General features: G+C 41.1%; 1 protein-coding gene across 2 annotated transcripts in view; it reads left to right on the top strand.

Annotated features, from left to right (window-relative positions):
- The window catches only part of PCDH11X (protocadherin 11 X-linked), a 418629-nt gene that overhangs the window by 186002 nt on the left and 217677 nt on the right, over positions 1-14950 (top strand). For both annotated transcript variants that reach the window (XM_058032428.1, XM_058032427.1), the window contains one exon: positions 6486-6557. In XM_058032428.1, the coding sequence (XP_057888411.1) occupies positions 6486-6557 (72 nt within the window). The remainder of the gene's footprint in view (positions 1-6485; positions 6558-14950) is intronic.

Below are 14950 nucleotides of genomic sequence, written 5' to 3'. Positions count from 1 at the left end.
AAATACTTTCAAGCCAGAACATATAGTGTAAGCATATTTTATCACCTATTACCCTAAGATTTTTACATATTTGAACTAAAAAAAGCTCAGTGTTTGTGAAATTTGAAGGTTTTTTGGTTGTGTTTTTTTTTTTTTTTTTCCTTTAGGGTTATCTGAATTTGTGGCAAATCCTCTGTTCTTATATCAGAAATTATTTAACTGTTCATTAGGAATTTCTTTATTACATTTGAAATCTGAAAAACTTGCTTAAGTTTATAAGCAATGATGTGCAAGATAAAACAGAAGGATAACAGTTTCTGTTTGTAATTTAAATGTAATAAAATCAGTTGTGCAACAGTCTTCACCAGTATATCCTCACAGGCACTTTTCTTAGGCATTCCAAATTGCTGCTGTTCTTGCAGGAAACTTTAGGGTAAGTCTGTATAATTCGTGTGCATGACATTCTGAAAAAGACCAGGGCTGTGAATATCTCACCTGTTTGCTTTTAAGTCAAAAGCTTTCCTGTGCAGAAAGCAATGTTTCAATTGGGGAAAAAAAAAAAAAAAAAAGAAAAGGAAGAAGAAGGAGGTCATTTGACATTACTCTACTACAATCAGCATTGTGTAGAGGAAAAGAAAATCAGAGCAGTTTCAATAGAATGATGCCTTGGAGCTGAATAGACTTAAGCATTTGCATCACCTGTTCAAGAAAATTGATAAGCCACAATTTTACTATCAAATTACTGTATCAACTTACAGATTTGGTGGTCTCAGTCTCTTGATTTTTTGCAGTTTTGCTGCTGCTGGTTACTGAACACTTGGGTTTACTCTCTGTTGTTCCCACTTTGACTCTGTCATCATCTGGTGTCTGAAATCTGCAATTCTCTCTATTAGAATTTTAGTAGGGAAGATACTGAGTAAGATGGCAAATACACATAGCAGGTGGAAATAATTTCTACACCAATGTAGTAACTCTGTGCTGTTCCATGTGAACTGGGTTTGATTTACAATTAAAAGTATATATATGTGCTTGTAAGATTAGTGAGCATTTTAATTTTTAATGCTATATCCCCTATCTGACATATCCCTTGGGATTCACAGGAAATCCTTTCTCCTTGCATAAAACCAACAAGATGCATTTACCCTAAAATTGCCCTTGAAATAGATACTTTTTCTGGTAGTATTTAGAATAATTTCTCCCTAATGACATCTCCTTTGTGGCACAATGCTTGATGGCTGAATCCTGAAGCGCAGATTTGGGTTTTTTTGCTTATGGTTGGGTTTCTTTACAGAACCGTTGAGAAAAAAGCATTTTCCCGGTGAAGATTCACCATGTAGGGATGGATTTGGCTGCTGTGTAGAGAGCATTGTTCTTGTGTGGATGACCTCCTTGTGCAGAATGATAGTTTTATCCTTCTCTGCATCATTATGTTTGCTGTACAGAAATCCTGCTGTGCTACATCATAATAACATGTAATCTTCTTGCTCAGTTTAGCTGAGATTTAAGGAGCCGCTGCTCATGGAAGCAGTTTTCTAAAGTCTGATCTATAATTTACCAGAATCAACCAGGCAAAAGAGCAAGAGGCTTTATAAGAGGGATACAGCCCTTAAAACTCTTAAATGAAGATTAGTTTAAAGTTTTACAATCCGGCGCAGAACCATCTGGCAAATCTCGTGTCAGGCTTTGTTAAACCCCTGAGCATCCCTGGTGTGCTGCACCCCACACCCACACCCTGCCCTTATCCTCCATCCCCTGTCCTGCCCTGTCTTTTGGGACAAAAGAGGGAAATAAATGAGCCAAGGGCTGATTTCCCTGCAGGAGCAGCAGAACAGCTGTGGGTGTGCTGCACCCCTGGAATCGTCTCCTAATGCTGGGTGTGCCCTGGGGGGTTTATTGCATCTCCCAGGAGGTGCTTGCAAGGTAAAAGCTGCCTGTTGGCAGCTCCATTGGAGAATTGCTGGGTGAAATTGTGGCTTTTGAGCCCAAGGAATGGCTGGGAGGATGCAGAGCCACGTCACAGGGCATTTTGGTGCTTCCAGAGAGGGAACTGCAGCTGGGACAACAAAACAAAACAGAGAGGAAGCTGTCAGAGGTGATTCCAGGTTGCTGCTTATTCTGGAAAACTCCTAAGTTACATTTCAGGGGTCGAGACTTGTGTTCCTCACTGATCTCTCCACAAACTGTATATTTATTTGTGTTTCTGTCCTCTGGCAAAATGCAGACCTTTGTTTCTTGAACCCAAAGCAGAAACCTTCCTATAGGAATCCTTAAGGACATCTGCATTTCAGCTGGTGTGGCTTTCTTTATATAGAAATATATGAACCTTGGAAACTCAGAATAGAATAATTTGTTTTAGCAATCTGTTTCATTGACTTATACTATTGTCACTAAAATTAATCCTTCTGTTCACCTTTCTTGTGGAGGACCTTGAGAGGCTGAAGGAATCCAATTACCTGAAATCAACTTAGAGGCAAGGGGGAGGCATTGTTAATAGAGATAATCTCCTCCTCAGCTTACAGGGTTCTTCTGTCTCAGTGCAAAGACACTCTGCCTGGACAGTAAAATCGGTGTACCTGATTTCCTAATTGAAGTGTGCAACAGAAAAATAATGAAGAGTGCATTTCCTGTCTAAAAATGTGGATTTTGGCAGACAGAAGTTGCCCCAAACAGATAAACTTTAGCAATTCCAACTATATTATGATAATGTAACACAGCTGGTATACAACCTAGCAAATTTTTTGCTGTTTGTTTCCCAAATTTTACTTCAAGCCATAGAACTTTTCAGCTTGAAAGCTTGTTTCATAGTTTATTGTTTGTTTATTTTTTTTTTCCTTTGCTGTAAAGTGCAGGAGTGGGACACATGGAGTCAGACAATTTTAATGCTGCCACAGCAGTTTCCTAAGGCACCAGAGAAAAATGCATGGTTTTACCTTGGAATTTCAGTCTGCTTTTGCTACTCACAGTAATCAATAATCACTAGAATTACTGGTGGTAGTATCTGCCTACGTAATTGTAGGGCTTTTCCAGAAATCAGAATAGATGAATCAAAGTTGTTGTGTTGCAACTTTTTATTTTTTCTTCTCGATTCCAAGTCAAGGTGTGCTTTGAAGAAAAGCAAAAATTTGTTTATAGAGAAGGATGATGGAACAGAACTAACATTTATCTAGCTGAACCAATCCAGTATTTAGTATTAGAATAAAACTTAATCAGTTTCAGTTGTCTCAGATGCACTGAAGATCTCCCCTCATGTTTCAGAGTGAGGACCACTCTGAAATACCCAGATCCATCATTCTATTAAAGACAGAAATGATATCTGACTTAAAACACTTTCATAACCTTTAAAATCTGTTTTGCAGTTAATTTTCTCTGGTAGGCTTTGGAAGCCTGGATATTACCTGTCAAGTTGTCATAAGTAATTATATGTTTGTTAACTTATGGTTCCTAATAAACAACAGGAAATATTCATGATGAATTTCATTTTTCCCTTAAAAAAATACTTAATAACTGCTTTGATCAAATATTAAAGCTTTATTTTGCTGTTACAACCAGACAAAAAAAAAATCCAAAATATCAGCAAAATATTTTGTGCGCAGTCTTTTATGACCTGGTTATTATTCTGTACTTTATTGATTGGTAACAACACTGATCAGGATAATTTCTAGGTGGCCAAGTGATGGGACTGGCTGTATGATGGCACAGCAAACCAAAACTTTGTTCCTATTGAAAACACCTGAAAATCTGAGTTTATGTAGGTATACAGGCTTGGGTTGCAGCTGGAATTATTGCATTTCTTGGTGGACAAAAGGAAATAATTCCGAGATGAAGGAAACCTTTACAGCCAGCCCGGGTTTATGTGGCTCCTTTGTCTGTGCCTTGCTCAGTACCTGTACCCCAGCAGTGACACAGTGCCAGGTGAGGATTTAGGGCAGGATGTGCCTCCCTGAGCTGCAGCAGAGGGGAAAGGCTCAGGAGGAGCTGGATGAGAGGGAGGAGCTGTCCAAGGTACCCCCTGTGCTGATGGAACAGCACCTGGCTCTTGCAGAGGTTCAGTGGCTCTTACAGAGGTTCAGGTGGCTCTTCCAACATGGAAAGAACCTCATTTATTTCACCAGTCAAGCTTGATTGCTAGAAAAAATTTAATCAGTGTGTGTGTGCAAGGGCTGGGGGAGCTCTACTGGCACTGCTGGAACCACAACATCATGTCCAGGTTGAGATCTTCCATCTTTGATCCAGTCCAATTCCATCTTTGATCTCATCACAAGCACAGCTCTCTTCCTTTTGTGGAACTAAAATGCCAAATCGAGGAAGAGGAGGGAACATAAAAGACTGTGGGCACAGTCTATTGTTTCTTCAGGGGATTTGGGAGCTGCAGAAGGCTGTAGGAAGATGCTCCAAGCTAAACAAGGGGGTAAAGGCTTCCAAAAACTCCCCACTCTTAGTCAGAGCTTCTTTATCTGTGCTGGAAGGAAGAGGCTCCTGTAAGGACTGTCTCTCATTACCACTTTGCTTCTTTAAAACGGAGGAAAGAGAGCTTGTGGCTAAGTGCTGCTGCTTGGTTTTACCTTCTTTCCCTCCAGGAGCAGCAATTTCCCTGGAATCTGCGTTATTTTCACTCTTCTTGTGTGCTGTCCCTATTTCCTGATATTTTATCTTTGGGGTCTCTTTAGGTGCAGGGCAGGGGGATCTTTAGGAAGTAAATGGGGCCAGTCTAAATAAAATTCAGCCTTAAGTTCTTTGAGTTTTCATTAAGCCATGTCTAAGATTGAGAACGTTGTTTCCAGTGTTAGCCAAACACTTCAAGTGCTGCTTCACCTAAATGTACTTTTACATCTCTTTCTCTTGCATAATCACTTGTTTATTCATTTTTCTCTTTGCCCTCTGAGTGGACAAATGTTGTATAAAAAATTGGTGTGAAATGCCAAGGAGAATTATTTCTCAAGAAATAATGTGATTTTTAACATCATTTCCTGGCAGGCTGGCCCGTGTGGAATTATTATGGTATCTTTAGCATCACAATTGATATGTTTAATAATTTTCATTGTGTGTTTGGGTCCCTTTGATGGCTGGTGATTAAAGCAAGATTATAAGGTAGACTACATTTGCTTTTGAACACATGAAAAACACAACCTTCCCTTCCCAGATGCATTCATTTTAACTCTTTTTAGCATTCACTGAATCTGTGGTTATTTCTTTTTACTTTTGAAATGCACTTATTGTTCTATTTCAAGAATGAATCATATTCCATTGCTACCCCAAAATGCAAAATAACAAAAAATGGTAGAAATTATTGCTTGTAATCTATTATTACAGGCAATCCAAGCTGCCAAAACACAATTGCCATTTAATAAGGTGGTTTTTTGAAAGAAGCCCTGTGAATGCTCCATGCAAACTGAAGTTGCCCCCAAATTCTGTATTTAAAAAACAATGCTTCCTTTTAAGCAGCTATATATTGGTGTGAAAGACAAAAAATTCAATGGCATTTCCTTTTCTTTGTCAGTCTTTGCAGTCTCCAAGGGCCTTTAGTGGGACCTGGATAATGTGATATTTGTATTAGATATGGTCAAAGGGTTTGCCATTAGAGATGTATTTTAGGAGGAGGAAAACCTTGGTGCTACTTAAAAGTATTTCAGCAGAAGATCTTTTCTTTAGTCTTGTTTCTGTTTTATGACAGAACAAAAATTTAGGGAGAAAGAAAATGAGAGACTTTTATCCTTCACAACAGTGTGAGAAATTCCCTCACTGGAAGCACATATGGAGAAAATTAAAACGTGCCAACATCCTGCTCAATGCTCAGGCCCAGTGACCAAAATCTACCAATGCATTTATTATTGCAGTAATTAGACGTTAATAAAGAATTGCAGGATGTTTTGGTATTGTAAAAAAAGGAAGTGTGAAGGATCAGAGTCTTTGAAGACCATTTTAATTTATTTGATTAAATGACTTTTGGTTTGAGGTGGTTGTTCCTAGAACATTCCAAGTAGTGGGAAGCCAAGGAGACAGAAAACCTTTAACTGCTCTGTCTCCTGGCTCCAGCTCTGAGGATTAAGGAAAGACAAGGGCTCTCACCTGAAAACATGACTCCACATCCAAATAATTCAGCCTTAAAAAGTGTTTCCCAAAAATTCCTTTTTGGATTCATCTATTGAAGTTACAGTGAGCATAACACAGCCTGGGCAGAAAACAGGGGAGAAACCAGAGTTGAGTTCCCTCTGAATTTCTGCTGCTGAGCCTTACTCTGGTGGCAAATAATTTCATATTTTCAGCTGAATTTTTTACCTGTATGCACAGATGAAGGTGTATACCCCCACACCTTCAAAGATACAGCAACTCTATAAAGTTATTTAGCTGGTGGAAAAATAAAAAGTTACTTACAGCCTACACCAAATGTGTGCATTGATGCATTGATACATTATTGTATGGAATTTGTACCTGTTTTATTCCCTCAAGGGATATTAATGCAGAATGCTGACTGAACATATCACTGACATCTTTTTCTCTCCCAAAAGCACACGAAAGAAGTGGGAAGGCCACAAACTCCTTTGAAAGAAACTACCTTGGAGCCCTGGACTCAGCCACAGGTAGGCTGGAACAACTTTTCTGATCACTTCTTGTCTGTAGTGCTGGTTTCTATAAGTATTTATGGACATAATCTGCAAAAAAAGTTGCAAAAAGTTGTTCTGTGGTTCTTCTATCACATGTCAAAATGGTTTGTTTTGGTTTTTGGCTGCCCAGACTACTGGTGGTCCCCTTTAAGTTCTTTTTAAGGGAGGAATGCCAGCCTTATCTTGCCTTCAACTTGTGCTTAAAACAAATTGCAGAACTTGACAAAACAAAATCACTTTGATGGTTTTATTGGTGTGCCAATAAACTGTGAGCATCTGGTATAGAAATGAAATGGTGAAGGTTTGTTATTTTGGGAGGGAGGTTTGAAACATCAGCCTTTTGCTTCATGAGGACTTAACCAAGAATGAAACAATAATTAACCATGCAAAAAGTAATTAAGAAGCATGGATATAAATATGCAATCTTTCTTAACACAGAATGGGTATGAATATTTTGGTGTTTGTAGTTACTTTAAAAAATGTTTATTGTAACTGTTTTATGTGGAGGATTTCGGAGCCCTTTTTGCTGTTTATTCCCTGTGTATCAGTGTACTGCACATGTGGCTTTGGAGGTGATGTGAGGGAAGGAAAGAAGCGGTGAGATGTGAAATCCTGGAAGTTAAGTTTGTTCCAGAGGTTCTACTCCCAAAGCTTGTGGCAAATACAGTGCAGGGACTGAGAAGCAGAAGTGAAAAAGCCCTCACAGCTCTGCTCATGCCTCCCTTTAGCAGGTGCAGTGCTGGCTGTGCAGGCTCCACAGGACAGTCTGTAGAGCTGGCTGAAATATAGGAACTCTCAGCTGCTAAACCCAGCTATGTGCTGTTCATGTTTGTGCATGCACAGGGGAGATTTCTGTCTGTAAACCTGCAAGCCTGGTGCTGCAGGGCAGTCCCTGAGCTGCTGCTCCCCAAGGCCCAGGATTTCCCCTTGTCCCAGTTCAGGGCGTGCTGCTCCCAGCCCTGCATGGCCAAACCCCCCAAACCCTCCATGCAGGCGGCTGCTAATCACAGCAATTAAACCCCATCGACCTGAGTCTGCAATCAATGATGTTTGTGTGCAGTCCTGCGGGGCTTGCTGTGCTCCTCAGCTAGCAGCAGGCATTAACCCTTCGTGTGCTGGGACAACCTGCAGGGAGGCGTCTGGTCCCAGCTGATGGAGCATTGATGGCTCCTCCTGCTCCTCTCCTGCAGCATTTCCTCACCAGGAGCTTGGGTTGGGGCTGGGTTTGGCTTCTTGGAGAGCATTTTGGCCTCTGAGTTGAGAGAGGAGCTGCTGAAGCAGCTTGATGCTGTGGTTGTCATTTACGCGTTTACGATTGTCGTTTACGATTGTCACACGCACTGGTGTGTGAACATGGGTGACACAGGTGAATTTTGCAGCCACTTCTCCTTGGTGCTTTGTGTGACTTGTTGCCAGCAGTCCTGCCAAGGAAATGTTCTGTTGCACTGTCCCAGTGTTGATGGGAATCCTCATTCTTGCTGGAACAACAACAGACCATCACCATGTTGTTTGATTGCTATCGAAATCTGCATTTGCCACAGCTTTAATTAATAACCACAAAGATAAAAATTCACAAAATATTTTCATCGTTCCTATTTATTTTTCATTTTAAAAGATAGTCTGTTTTCTAAAGCAAATACATACAAAGAAACTAATGCTAACATGCTTTTTTGTTTCTTGGAGAGAAGAAATGTAATCAACAAAATCAAAAACTGCTGGAGCCATTATTGTAGCAGAAAATTGAATTAGTTGATAATTCTTTCATGGATGTAATTCTGGCCACTGCAAATCCCTCCTTAGGTATTTTGTATAAAGTGAGTAAAAATTCATGGCATGGATAAAAGCTTTGTCTATTTTATGAGCAACAGGCAAATGATCCAAATGGTGCTCATAAAGCAAATGGTTCCCAACTCTAAAAGGAGGAGAAATGTATTTAAAAGCTGCTGGAATGAACCACGAGCAAAGCCAATTCCTCAGTACAAAAAGGTGTAACTTCCATGAGAGTTTTTTGAGTTCCCCCAAACCACACACAAGGGAGAGTCTCACTACTTGTGCCTGTTTAATAACGACAATAAAAACTCATTTGGTGTGCTGGGGCTGCTGTGGGATGAGCTCTGCCAGCAGAGGGGGAGTGGAGCAGCCCCAGAGCAGGGTCTGTGTGCGGGGCCAAGGGGCAGCGAGGCAGAAGGAGCCACATCTGGCCCCTGCTAGCAGCAGGGAGGAGCTGGTGCCCATTAGCAGCAGGGCAATTTCACACAGAGCTTGCAGGCTGGGCAAACGAGGATTTGGGGTTTGTGCCGCCCTGGCTCCTGCTCGCCTTATTTGCTCGAGGTTGGATCGTGGAAGCAGCCAGGTTTTGCTGGGAATTTTGAAACAGCTCTGCAATTAGACAAGAAAAGAGCTGCGGTGCCTCGTCAGGCTCATTTCTCCTTCTGCGTGGTGGGGCTTTTGTTCTTGGTTTTACAATTGTGATTTTTAGGGGTTTTGGCTGTGCTTGATTAAGTTCACAGAGCAGAATGACATTGACATTGTGGGAATGCTTTTTTCATGGCCGTGGCTTTTAACTTGTAGTTTTCTGCATCTTTGTTCTGTGAGCTCAGTAAATGGAAACTGATGTTCCTGCCTGGAAAATAAAGTACGAGAGACTCGTTCCGATAAATTTGGGACAAGACCTTTGCAGATAAGGAACACGTGTGGGAGTAGTTGCCCAAATAGACTTGTCATTGGTTTACAAGCTTTATTTAAATGCTAAATACCATGTATTCCTGTGGTTGTGTTTTTTGCTGCTTTGCCTGATTAAACATTTAGCTGATAAACCCTGTCAAGGCTGTTCAGAGCTGCTGTGGTTAAGATTATGTATTTGTAGCCTCTAAATTTACAGTCCATTATAGGCAGGACAATTTAAAATCAAAGTAATCTGTGATTGTTTAAATTTCTGAGGTTGCTGCTGCTGAATTTTGTGTGGCAGTGACATGAAATAATGTTGGTCACCGTGGTTCTGAACCAGAAACAAATTGTTTCTGCCAGCCTTTGGCAAGGTGGGATTGGTCTCAGGAAACAACTGCCAGGATGAGAGGAAATGGCCTCAAGGTTTGCCAAGGTTTAGATGAGATGGCAAAAAAGGAAAAATTCTTCACTGAAAACTGGAATTAGGCAGCCCAGGGAGATGTGGGATCACCAGGTCTTCTCCAGCCCTAAAACCTCCAGGATTCTGTCATTACTGGGAAGATGGTTCTAGAAAGAGACAACAGGGATTTACCATTTTCTTCTTGAAAAGGAACAATGCTCAAGTTTAAACTGCAGTAGTGGCAAACAGTGAGGTTTGCCAGCATGACAGGTACAACAAAACTCCCACTCTTCAGTTGCAGAATATTTCTGATTTAATTTCTTTTTGGTGACTCCTACATCACTGTCTATAATGCGTGTTTCTGAAATACTGCATACAAGTGGTGCCTAGAGGTGTTCAACAGGATAAAATGTGAGAAGGTGATGGTAGTGCTGCAGCTTTTTATTTGTTTATTAATTGTAAGAACTCCAAGTGCTTTTATTCACTGAAGATAATGGCTAAAAAGTCAGGATATAGCTGCATTAATCTTCCTGGCCAAATGTAGCATAATTACATTAATGAACATGCTAATTTATCCCCTCTCCTCATGCTTTTCCTCCTTCACTGCTCACTGTCAGTGGAACCTGAGACAGTGATGGCCCTCAGAGCTCTCTGGGAGGGGTGAATATCTGAGGATGGTGATGTCAAATAAATGATGTGTGTTCAAATAAACCACATCTCGCACCAACAAGGCTTCATGACCACCTGCTGTAGAGGTGGGGTGTTCCACAGCACTGGGCATCACAACAAGATCCACCCAAATCCAGCCATTTGTGTCTCAAAAAGAGGATTCTTCTGAACCTATAGTTTCATTTTCTCTTTATTTGTGTGCAGAACACAGTCCATTTTTATTTATTTTTTTTTAGCAAAATTGCATTTTCTGGAAAGGCAAAGCCACTCGCTCAAATCTAATTACAAATGATAGAGTGTAGGGTTAGTTTTTTTTTTTTTTGCTCAATTTTAAAGAATCACTTTATAATCTTAGAACAGTGGATACAACATCACTAATCCAATATTTTAGCAGTAAATACGTTTGATGATGGGAATTGCTACACTAATCTTATATCCCTCTATAGTATAGTTAGGAAATCCACAGGGGGTTTCCACTAATCAGTTTTTGTAAAGTAAATCAAGTCATGTAATTCTGGTTGCCTCCAAATGCCCAGCGATGCAGGCACAGCCATGTGCAGCACTTTGTGTTCTTTTCGTTGCCTTTGAGCCCTAATCTGCAGCCAGGCTCTCCCCTGAGCATTTCTGGACCTTCTGACAGAGATGTCTTATTAGGAGAGCTGGCAATTCACCTTGTTCCCCTCAGCTCCTGCTCACAGGCAAAAAGATGCCAGTAATAAATATAATCCAACCACGTTTGCTGCTCTGCTTCTGATAAATATGCCTGAAGGTACTTATTTAGGCGCTCACTTTATTGACAAGTGAGATATATTGCAATATGGCCTGTGGTTTGATCTTGGCTTTAAAAATATTCAAAATTAAAATAGGTTGTTTGCTGTTTTTTTCTTAATTATAAAAAGAGCGTTTTTAAATTAGGAACAAATATTAGCAACTGTAGTTAAATATCTGAAGAGAAGCAATTAATAAGAATTCAGTGCATATTTTGTTCCCACAGTTCATGGGTATTGAATTATTGTTCATGGAGTCCTGGTGTGCTCTGTTTGCTTAAGTCACAGCTTGAGCCTTTAGGACTCAAAACCAGTCAAAGTCAGAATGAAAACAAAGCTTTTATCCTGGTTTGGTGTCTTCAATAGAAACTATCTACCTAAACAGATTTATACAGTCTATTCACACCCAGGTTATATTCAGTATTTAGAATCTGTGTGCTCAAAATATTCCTAGTTTGTTTGGTGCCTTATTAAATTCAAATATTTCTTGAATATATTTCTTATGTAATGGAGCTTCAGTTTTAATCCTGAGTGCTAACACAAACCCTTGATAAAATTATAAAAACCTAAACAAGTAATAAAAGACCAGATCAGAGCAGAAGATGTGGGGATTAAAACTGAAATTAGGATTGCCTACATAAATTTCTGAACTATTTTTGAGCAGTCTTAAAACCTGGTACTTGATGTCTTCTAATGGAGGCCTCCCAAGCTTGAAGCCAATGAAAGCAGAGAGTTGTCCTGATGTGATTTGAGTATCTGCAGGAACAAAATAACATTTTATTGAGAAATAGAAGAGAAAAGAAAATGCACTAATTATCCCTGACATCCTGAACAAATAATGCATCCAGAAATCAGGGCACAGTTCTGGAAGGTGACTCTGAAAAGGCAGTTTATGGAGTGGAAAGGGGCATTAACAAATTCTTGTCTATTGATAGCTTCCCCTGGTTCCAGTTAATGTGGAATAGAACACCACCAACTTGCCACATATAAACCAGTATATCAGCCTGTAGTAGGCCACTGGGAGTATTCAACTGTAAAATAAAAAAGGTAATTACAAGATGTTTGCAAATAAAATCTTAATTCTAATTAAATCAAGACTTACTCCGCAGCGGAGCAGGGCTGCTGAGGTTACCTGGCCACAGGCAGAACTCTACTTGTATTAACCTGGCAACCTTTCAGACAGACTTTACTATGTGTAAAATAATTTTTTCAAGATCCTGATTTGCCATAGTGCATGGCAGTGGAGGTTAGTCTCTGTGTAGCTGAAAAGTCACTCAGAGAAAATAAGGACAAAAAGAAGCAGCTCTCAGAGCTGTGAGCACTGAATTTGCTATTGATTTCAGCAGGGGAGACTATTACAAAAGCAGAATATAATTCCCATTTCATTTAAGTTTAGCTGTCTGTTTTCCAGACTGGGTTGTGATTCCATGATATAAAGCCTCTCAATTTGGGCCAACGTAGAGTTCTCTCCTGAGTTAATTAAAAGCAGGGAGGGCTCCCCAGACAGCTCCCACTGAGCTCATGGGGCTGGATGTGCTGTCACACTGCTCCCTGTGCTCCCACAGCCCAAACATCCCAACTGCTCACGGGGAAATCAGCCTCTACCAAAGGCTCCAGGTCCTCCTTGAGGTATTTAAATCCTTTCCGAGTCATTTGCCTTGTACAATGTCTCTTCCCTTTCTGTCCGTGATGTTGTCTGCCTAATTCCTTTGGCTGTCACTGTTAAATCTTTTCTTTCCTCTTGCCTCTGACACGTCAGGGCTGCTGTTACAGACTCAGAGGGGCAGAGAGGAGAGGGCTGGTAGGAAAAGCAGGGAGCTCAGCTGTAGTGTGACAGTGTTCACAGGGGTTCTTGGATGAGGGAGGAGACGAGAATGTTGACTCTGTGTTCAGAAGGCTGATTTATTAGTTTATGATATATCTATTACATTGTACCTAACTAAGAAGAATAGAAGGAAAGGTTTCTCTCAGAAGGCTAGGTGAGAATAGAATGGAATGATTAACAAAGGTCCTGTGGCTCGGACAGAGAGAGAGCAGCAGCTCTGCCATGAGTGGTCACTAAAACCAAAAAACCACGTGAGACCAATCCCAGATGCACCTGTTGCACTCCACAGCAGCAGATAACCATTGTTTGCATTTTGTTCCTGAGGCCTGAGCTCCTCAGAAGGGAAAAAATCCTAAGAAAAGATTTTCACAAAAAGATTTTCACAAATAGATGTCTGCGACACTGTAGAGCATCACCTGGCTCCCAGCCCAGTGCAAACAGGGTAACCCCAATGTAAACAGGGAACCCCAAAAAGATGCCAATGCCTTATCTTGGACTGCAGGAGGGAGCTGGGCTGCTCAGAGCAGCCAGGGCATTTATCCTCCTTCTCCTCACACTGAGTTGGGCACTCAGCAGTGAAGCAGTGTTTAAAAAGGGCAGGTAGGCAGCTCCTCCTTCATCTTTGGAGATGCACAAAGCCTGGTCAGAGTCTGGGTAAATCACCTGGGCCTGCTAACAGAGGATGTAGGTGAGCTCTGTGAGGTGCTCAGTTATCCATGGGGATGCTCAGAATGGTTTTCCTTTTCCTTCACCTTTTGGCGAGGGAGCAGAGACATCCCTGTTATTTAGGGGAAAACTCCAAATATCAAAACCATTTAGTGCCACTGCACTGTAGCTTAGTGCTGTGAGCCATGCTCAGCTTGCATTACTCTGCAAATTGGACAAACAGAGGAGCTGGGATTGGTGGAGGCGTCCCTTTTGTGGTGCCCACCTGGCTGGCACTGCAAGGGGAGGCAGGAGCTGTGCTCAGGACAGCTCCATCCCCTTCACTGCCCCACCAGAGCAGGGATTTGTGCAGCTGGGAGGGACAGGAGCAGCTTGAAAAGCCCTTGGAGAGCATGAACGTAATAAAATCTCTCTGCTGTTGTGCCTCAATTCTTAAAAATGGTATTGGCTTCCATGCAGATCTTAGCATGGAGAGTGTTTGAGGGAAAGCTTTTGGAAGTTTTGGGGTTTTACTCTTAGTTGATCTCCCAATGTTTTCCTTCCCACACTGTTTGTAGGAAACTTGTAACCATCTTTTACTGGTGGTGGTGTTTTTGGTTCGTTGTTTGGCTTTTTTTAAAGTAAACTTTTCCAATGTTTAGTAAGAACATTATTTCTTAATTCCTGATGAATTAGTGACACAAACTTTTCATTCTGGACAGCAAACGGAGCCGTAAAATCTTGTCCCAGGCAATGTCAGGAGGAGGCACTGAGTGCCCTGTGAGCTCTTCACCTGCAGAGGTTCAGTCCAGTTGGGATTCTGTAACACTGAATATTTTACTATTTCTCACAAAGGATGGAGGCTGAAACCCAGTGTTGGGGACAAATTATTCATAAATGTTGTTAAAGCTCCCAATGCACAACCAAACTCTCTCTCACACCTCTCCAGTGTTGAAAAGAGATTTTGCTTGAATTTAGTTAACTGAAATGTGGGATTTCGCCAGTCCATTAAGTTATATGATTATTGTTTTGTGTCTTAGTGGGGATGTTGGCTCTGGGTTGCCAGGTTGCTCACCCTCTGAGGCAGCTCCTCATCTGCAAAATCATTGTTTTTCTTGAAGGATATTTTATGGTCTGATTAATTTTTTGGCTGAAAATTGCTGCATATAAAGCAGACACACTCCAGCTTGGTGCCCCAGTGCCTGTAAGGTAATGGGTATTTTGGACTCATTCAATCCCAAATGAGATTAACACCACTGCTCCCTCCATCTGCCTTTGAGAAAGAATCCAATAAATAACGAGGGGAGATTACCAGAGTCAGCACTTGCAGTGGGTTTTAGCTCCTGCAAGGGGACAGGGGCACTCCCAGAGGGTGCAGGTGCTGCTGTGCCACTCA

This window comes from Melospiza georgiana, chromosome 12 (genome assembly GCF_028018845.1).
Source record: "Melospiza georgiana isolate bMelGeo1 chromosome 12, bMelGeo1.pri, whole genome shotgun sequence".
Classification (NCBI taxonomy): domain Eukaryota; kingdom Metazoa; phylum Chordata; class Aves; order Passeriformes; family Passerellidae; genus Melospiza; species Melospiza georgiana.
Note: the sequence above shows the minus strand (reverse complement) of the source record. Positions and strands in the feature narration are given on the sequence as shown.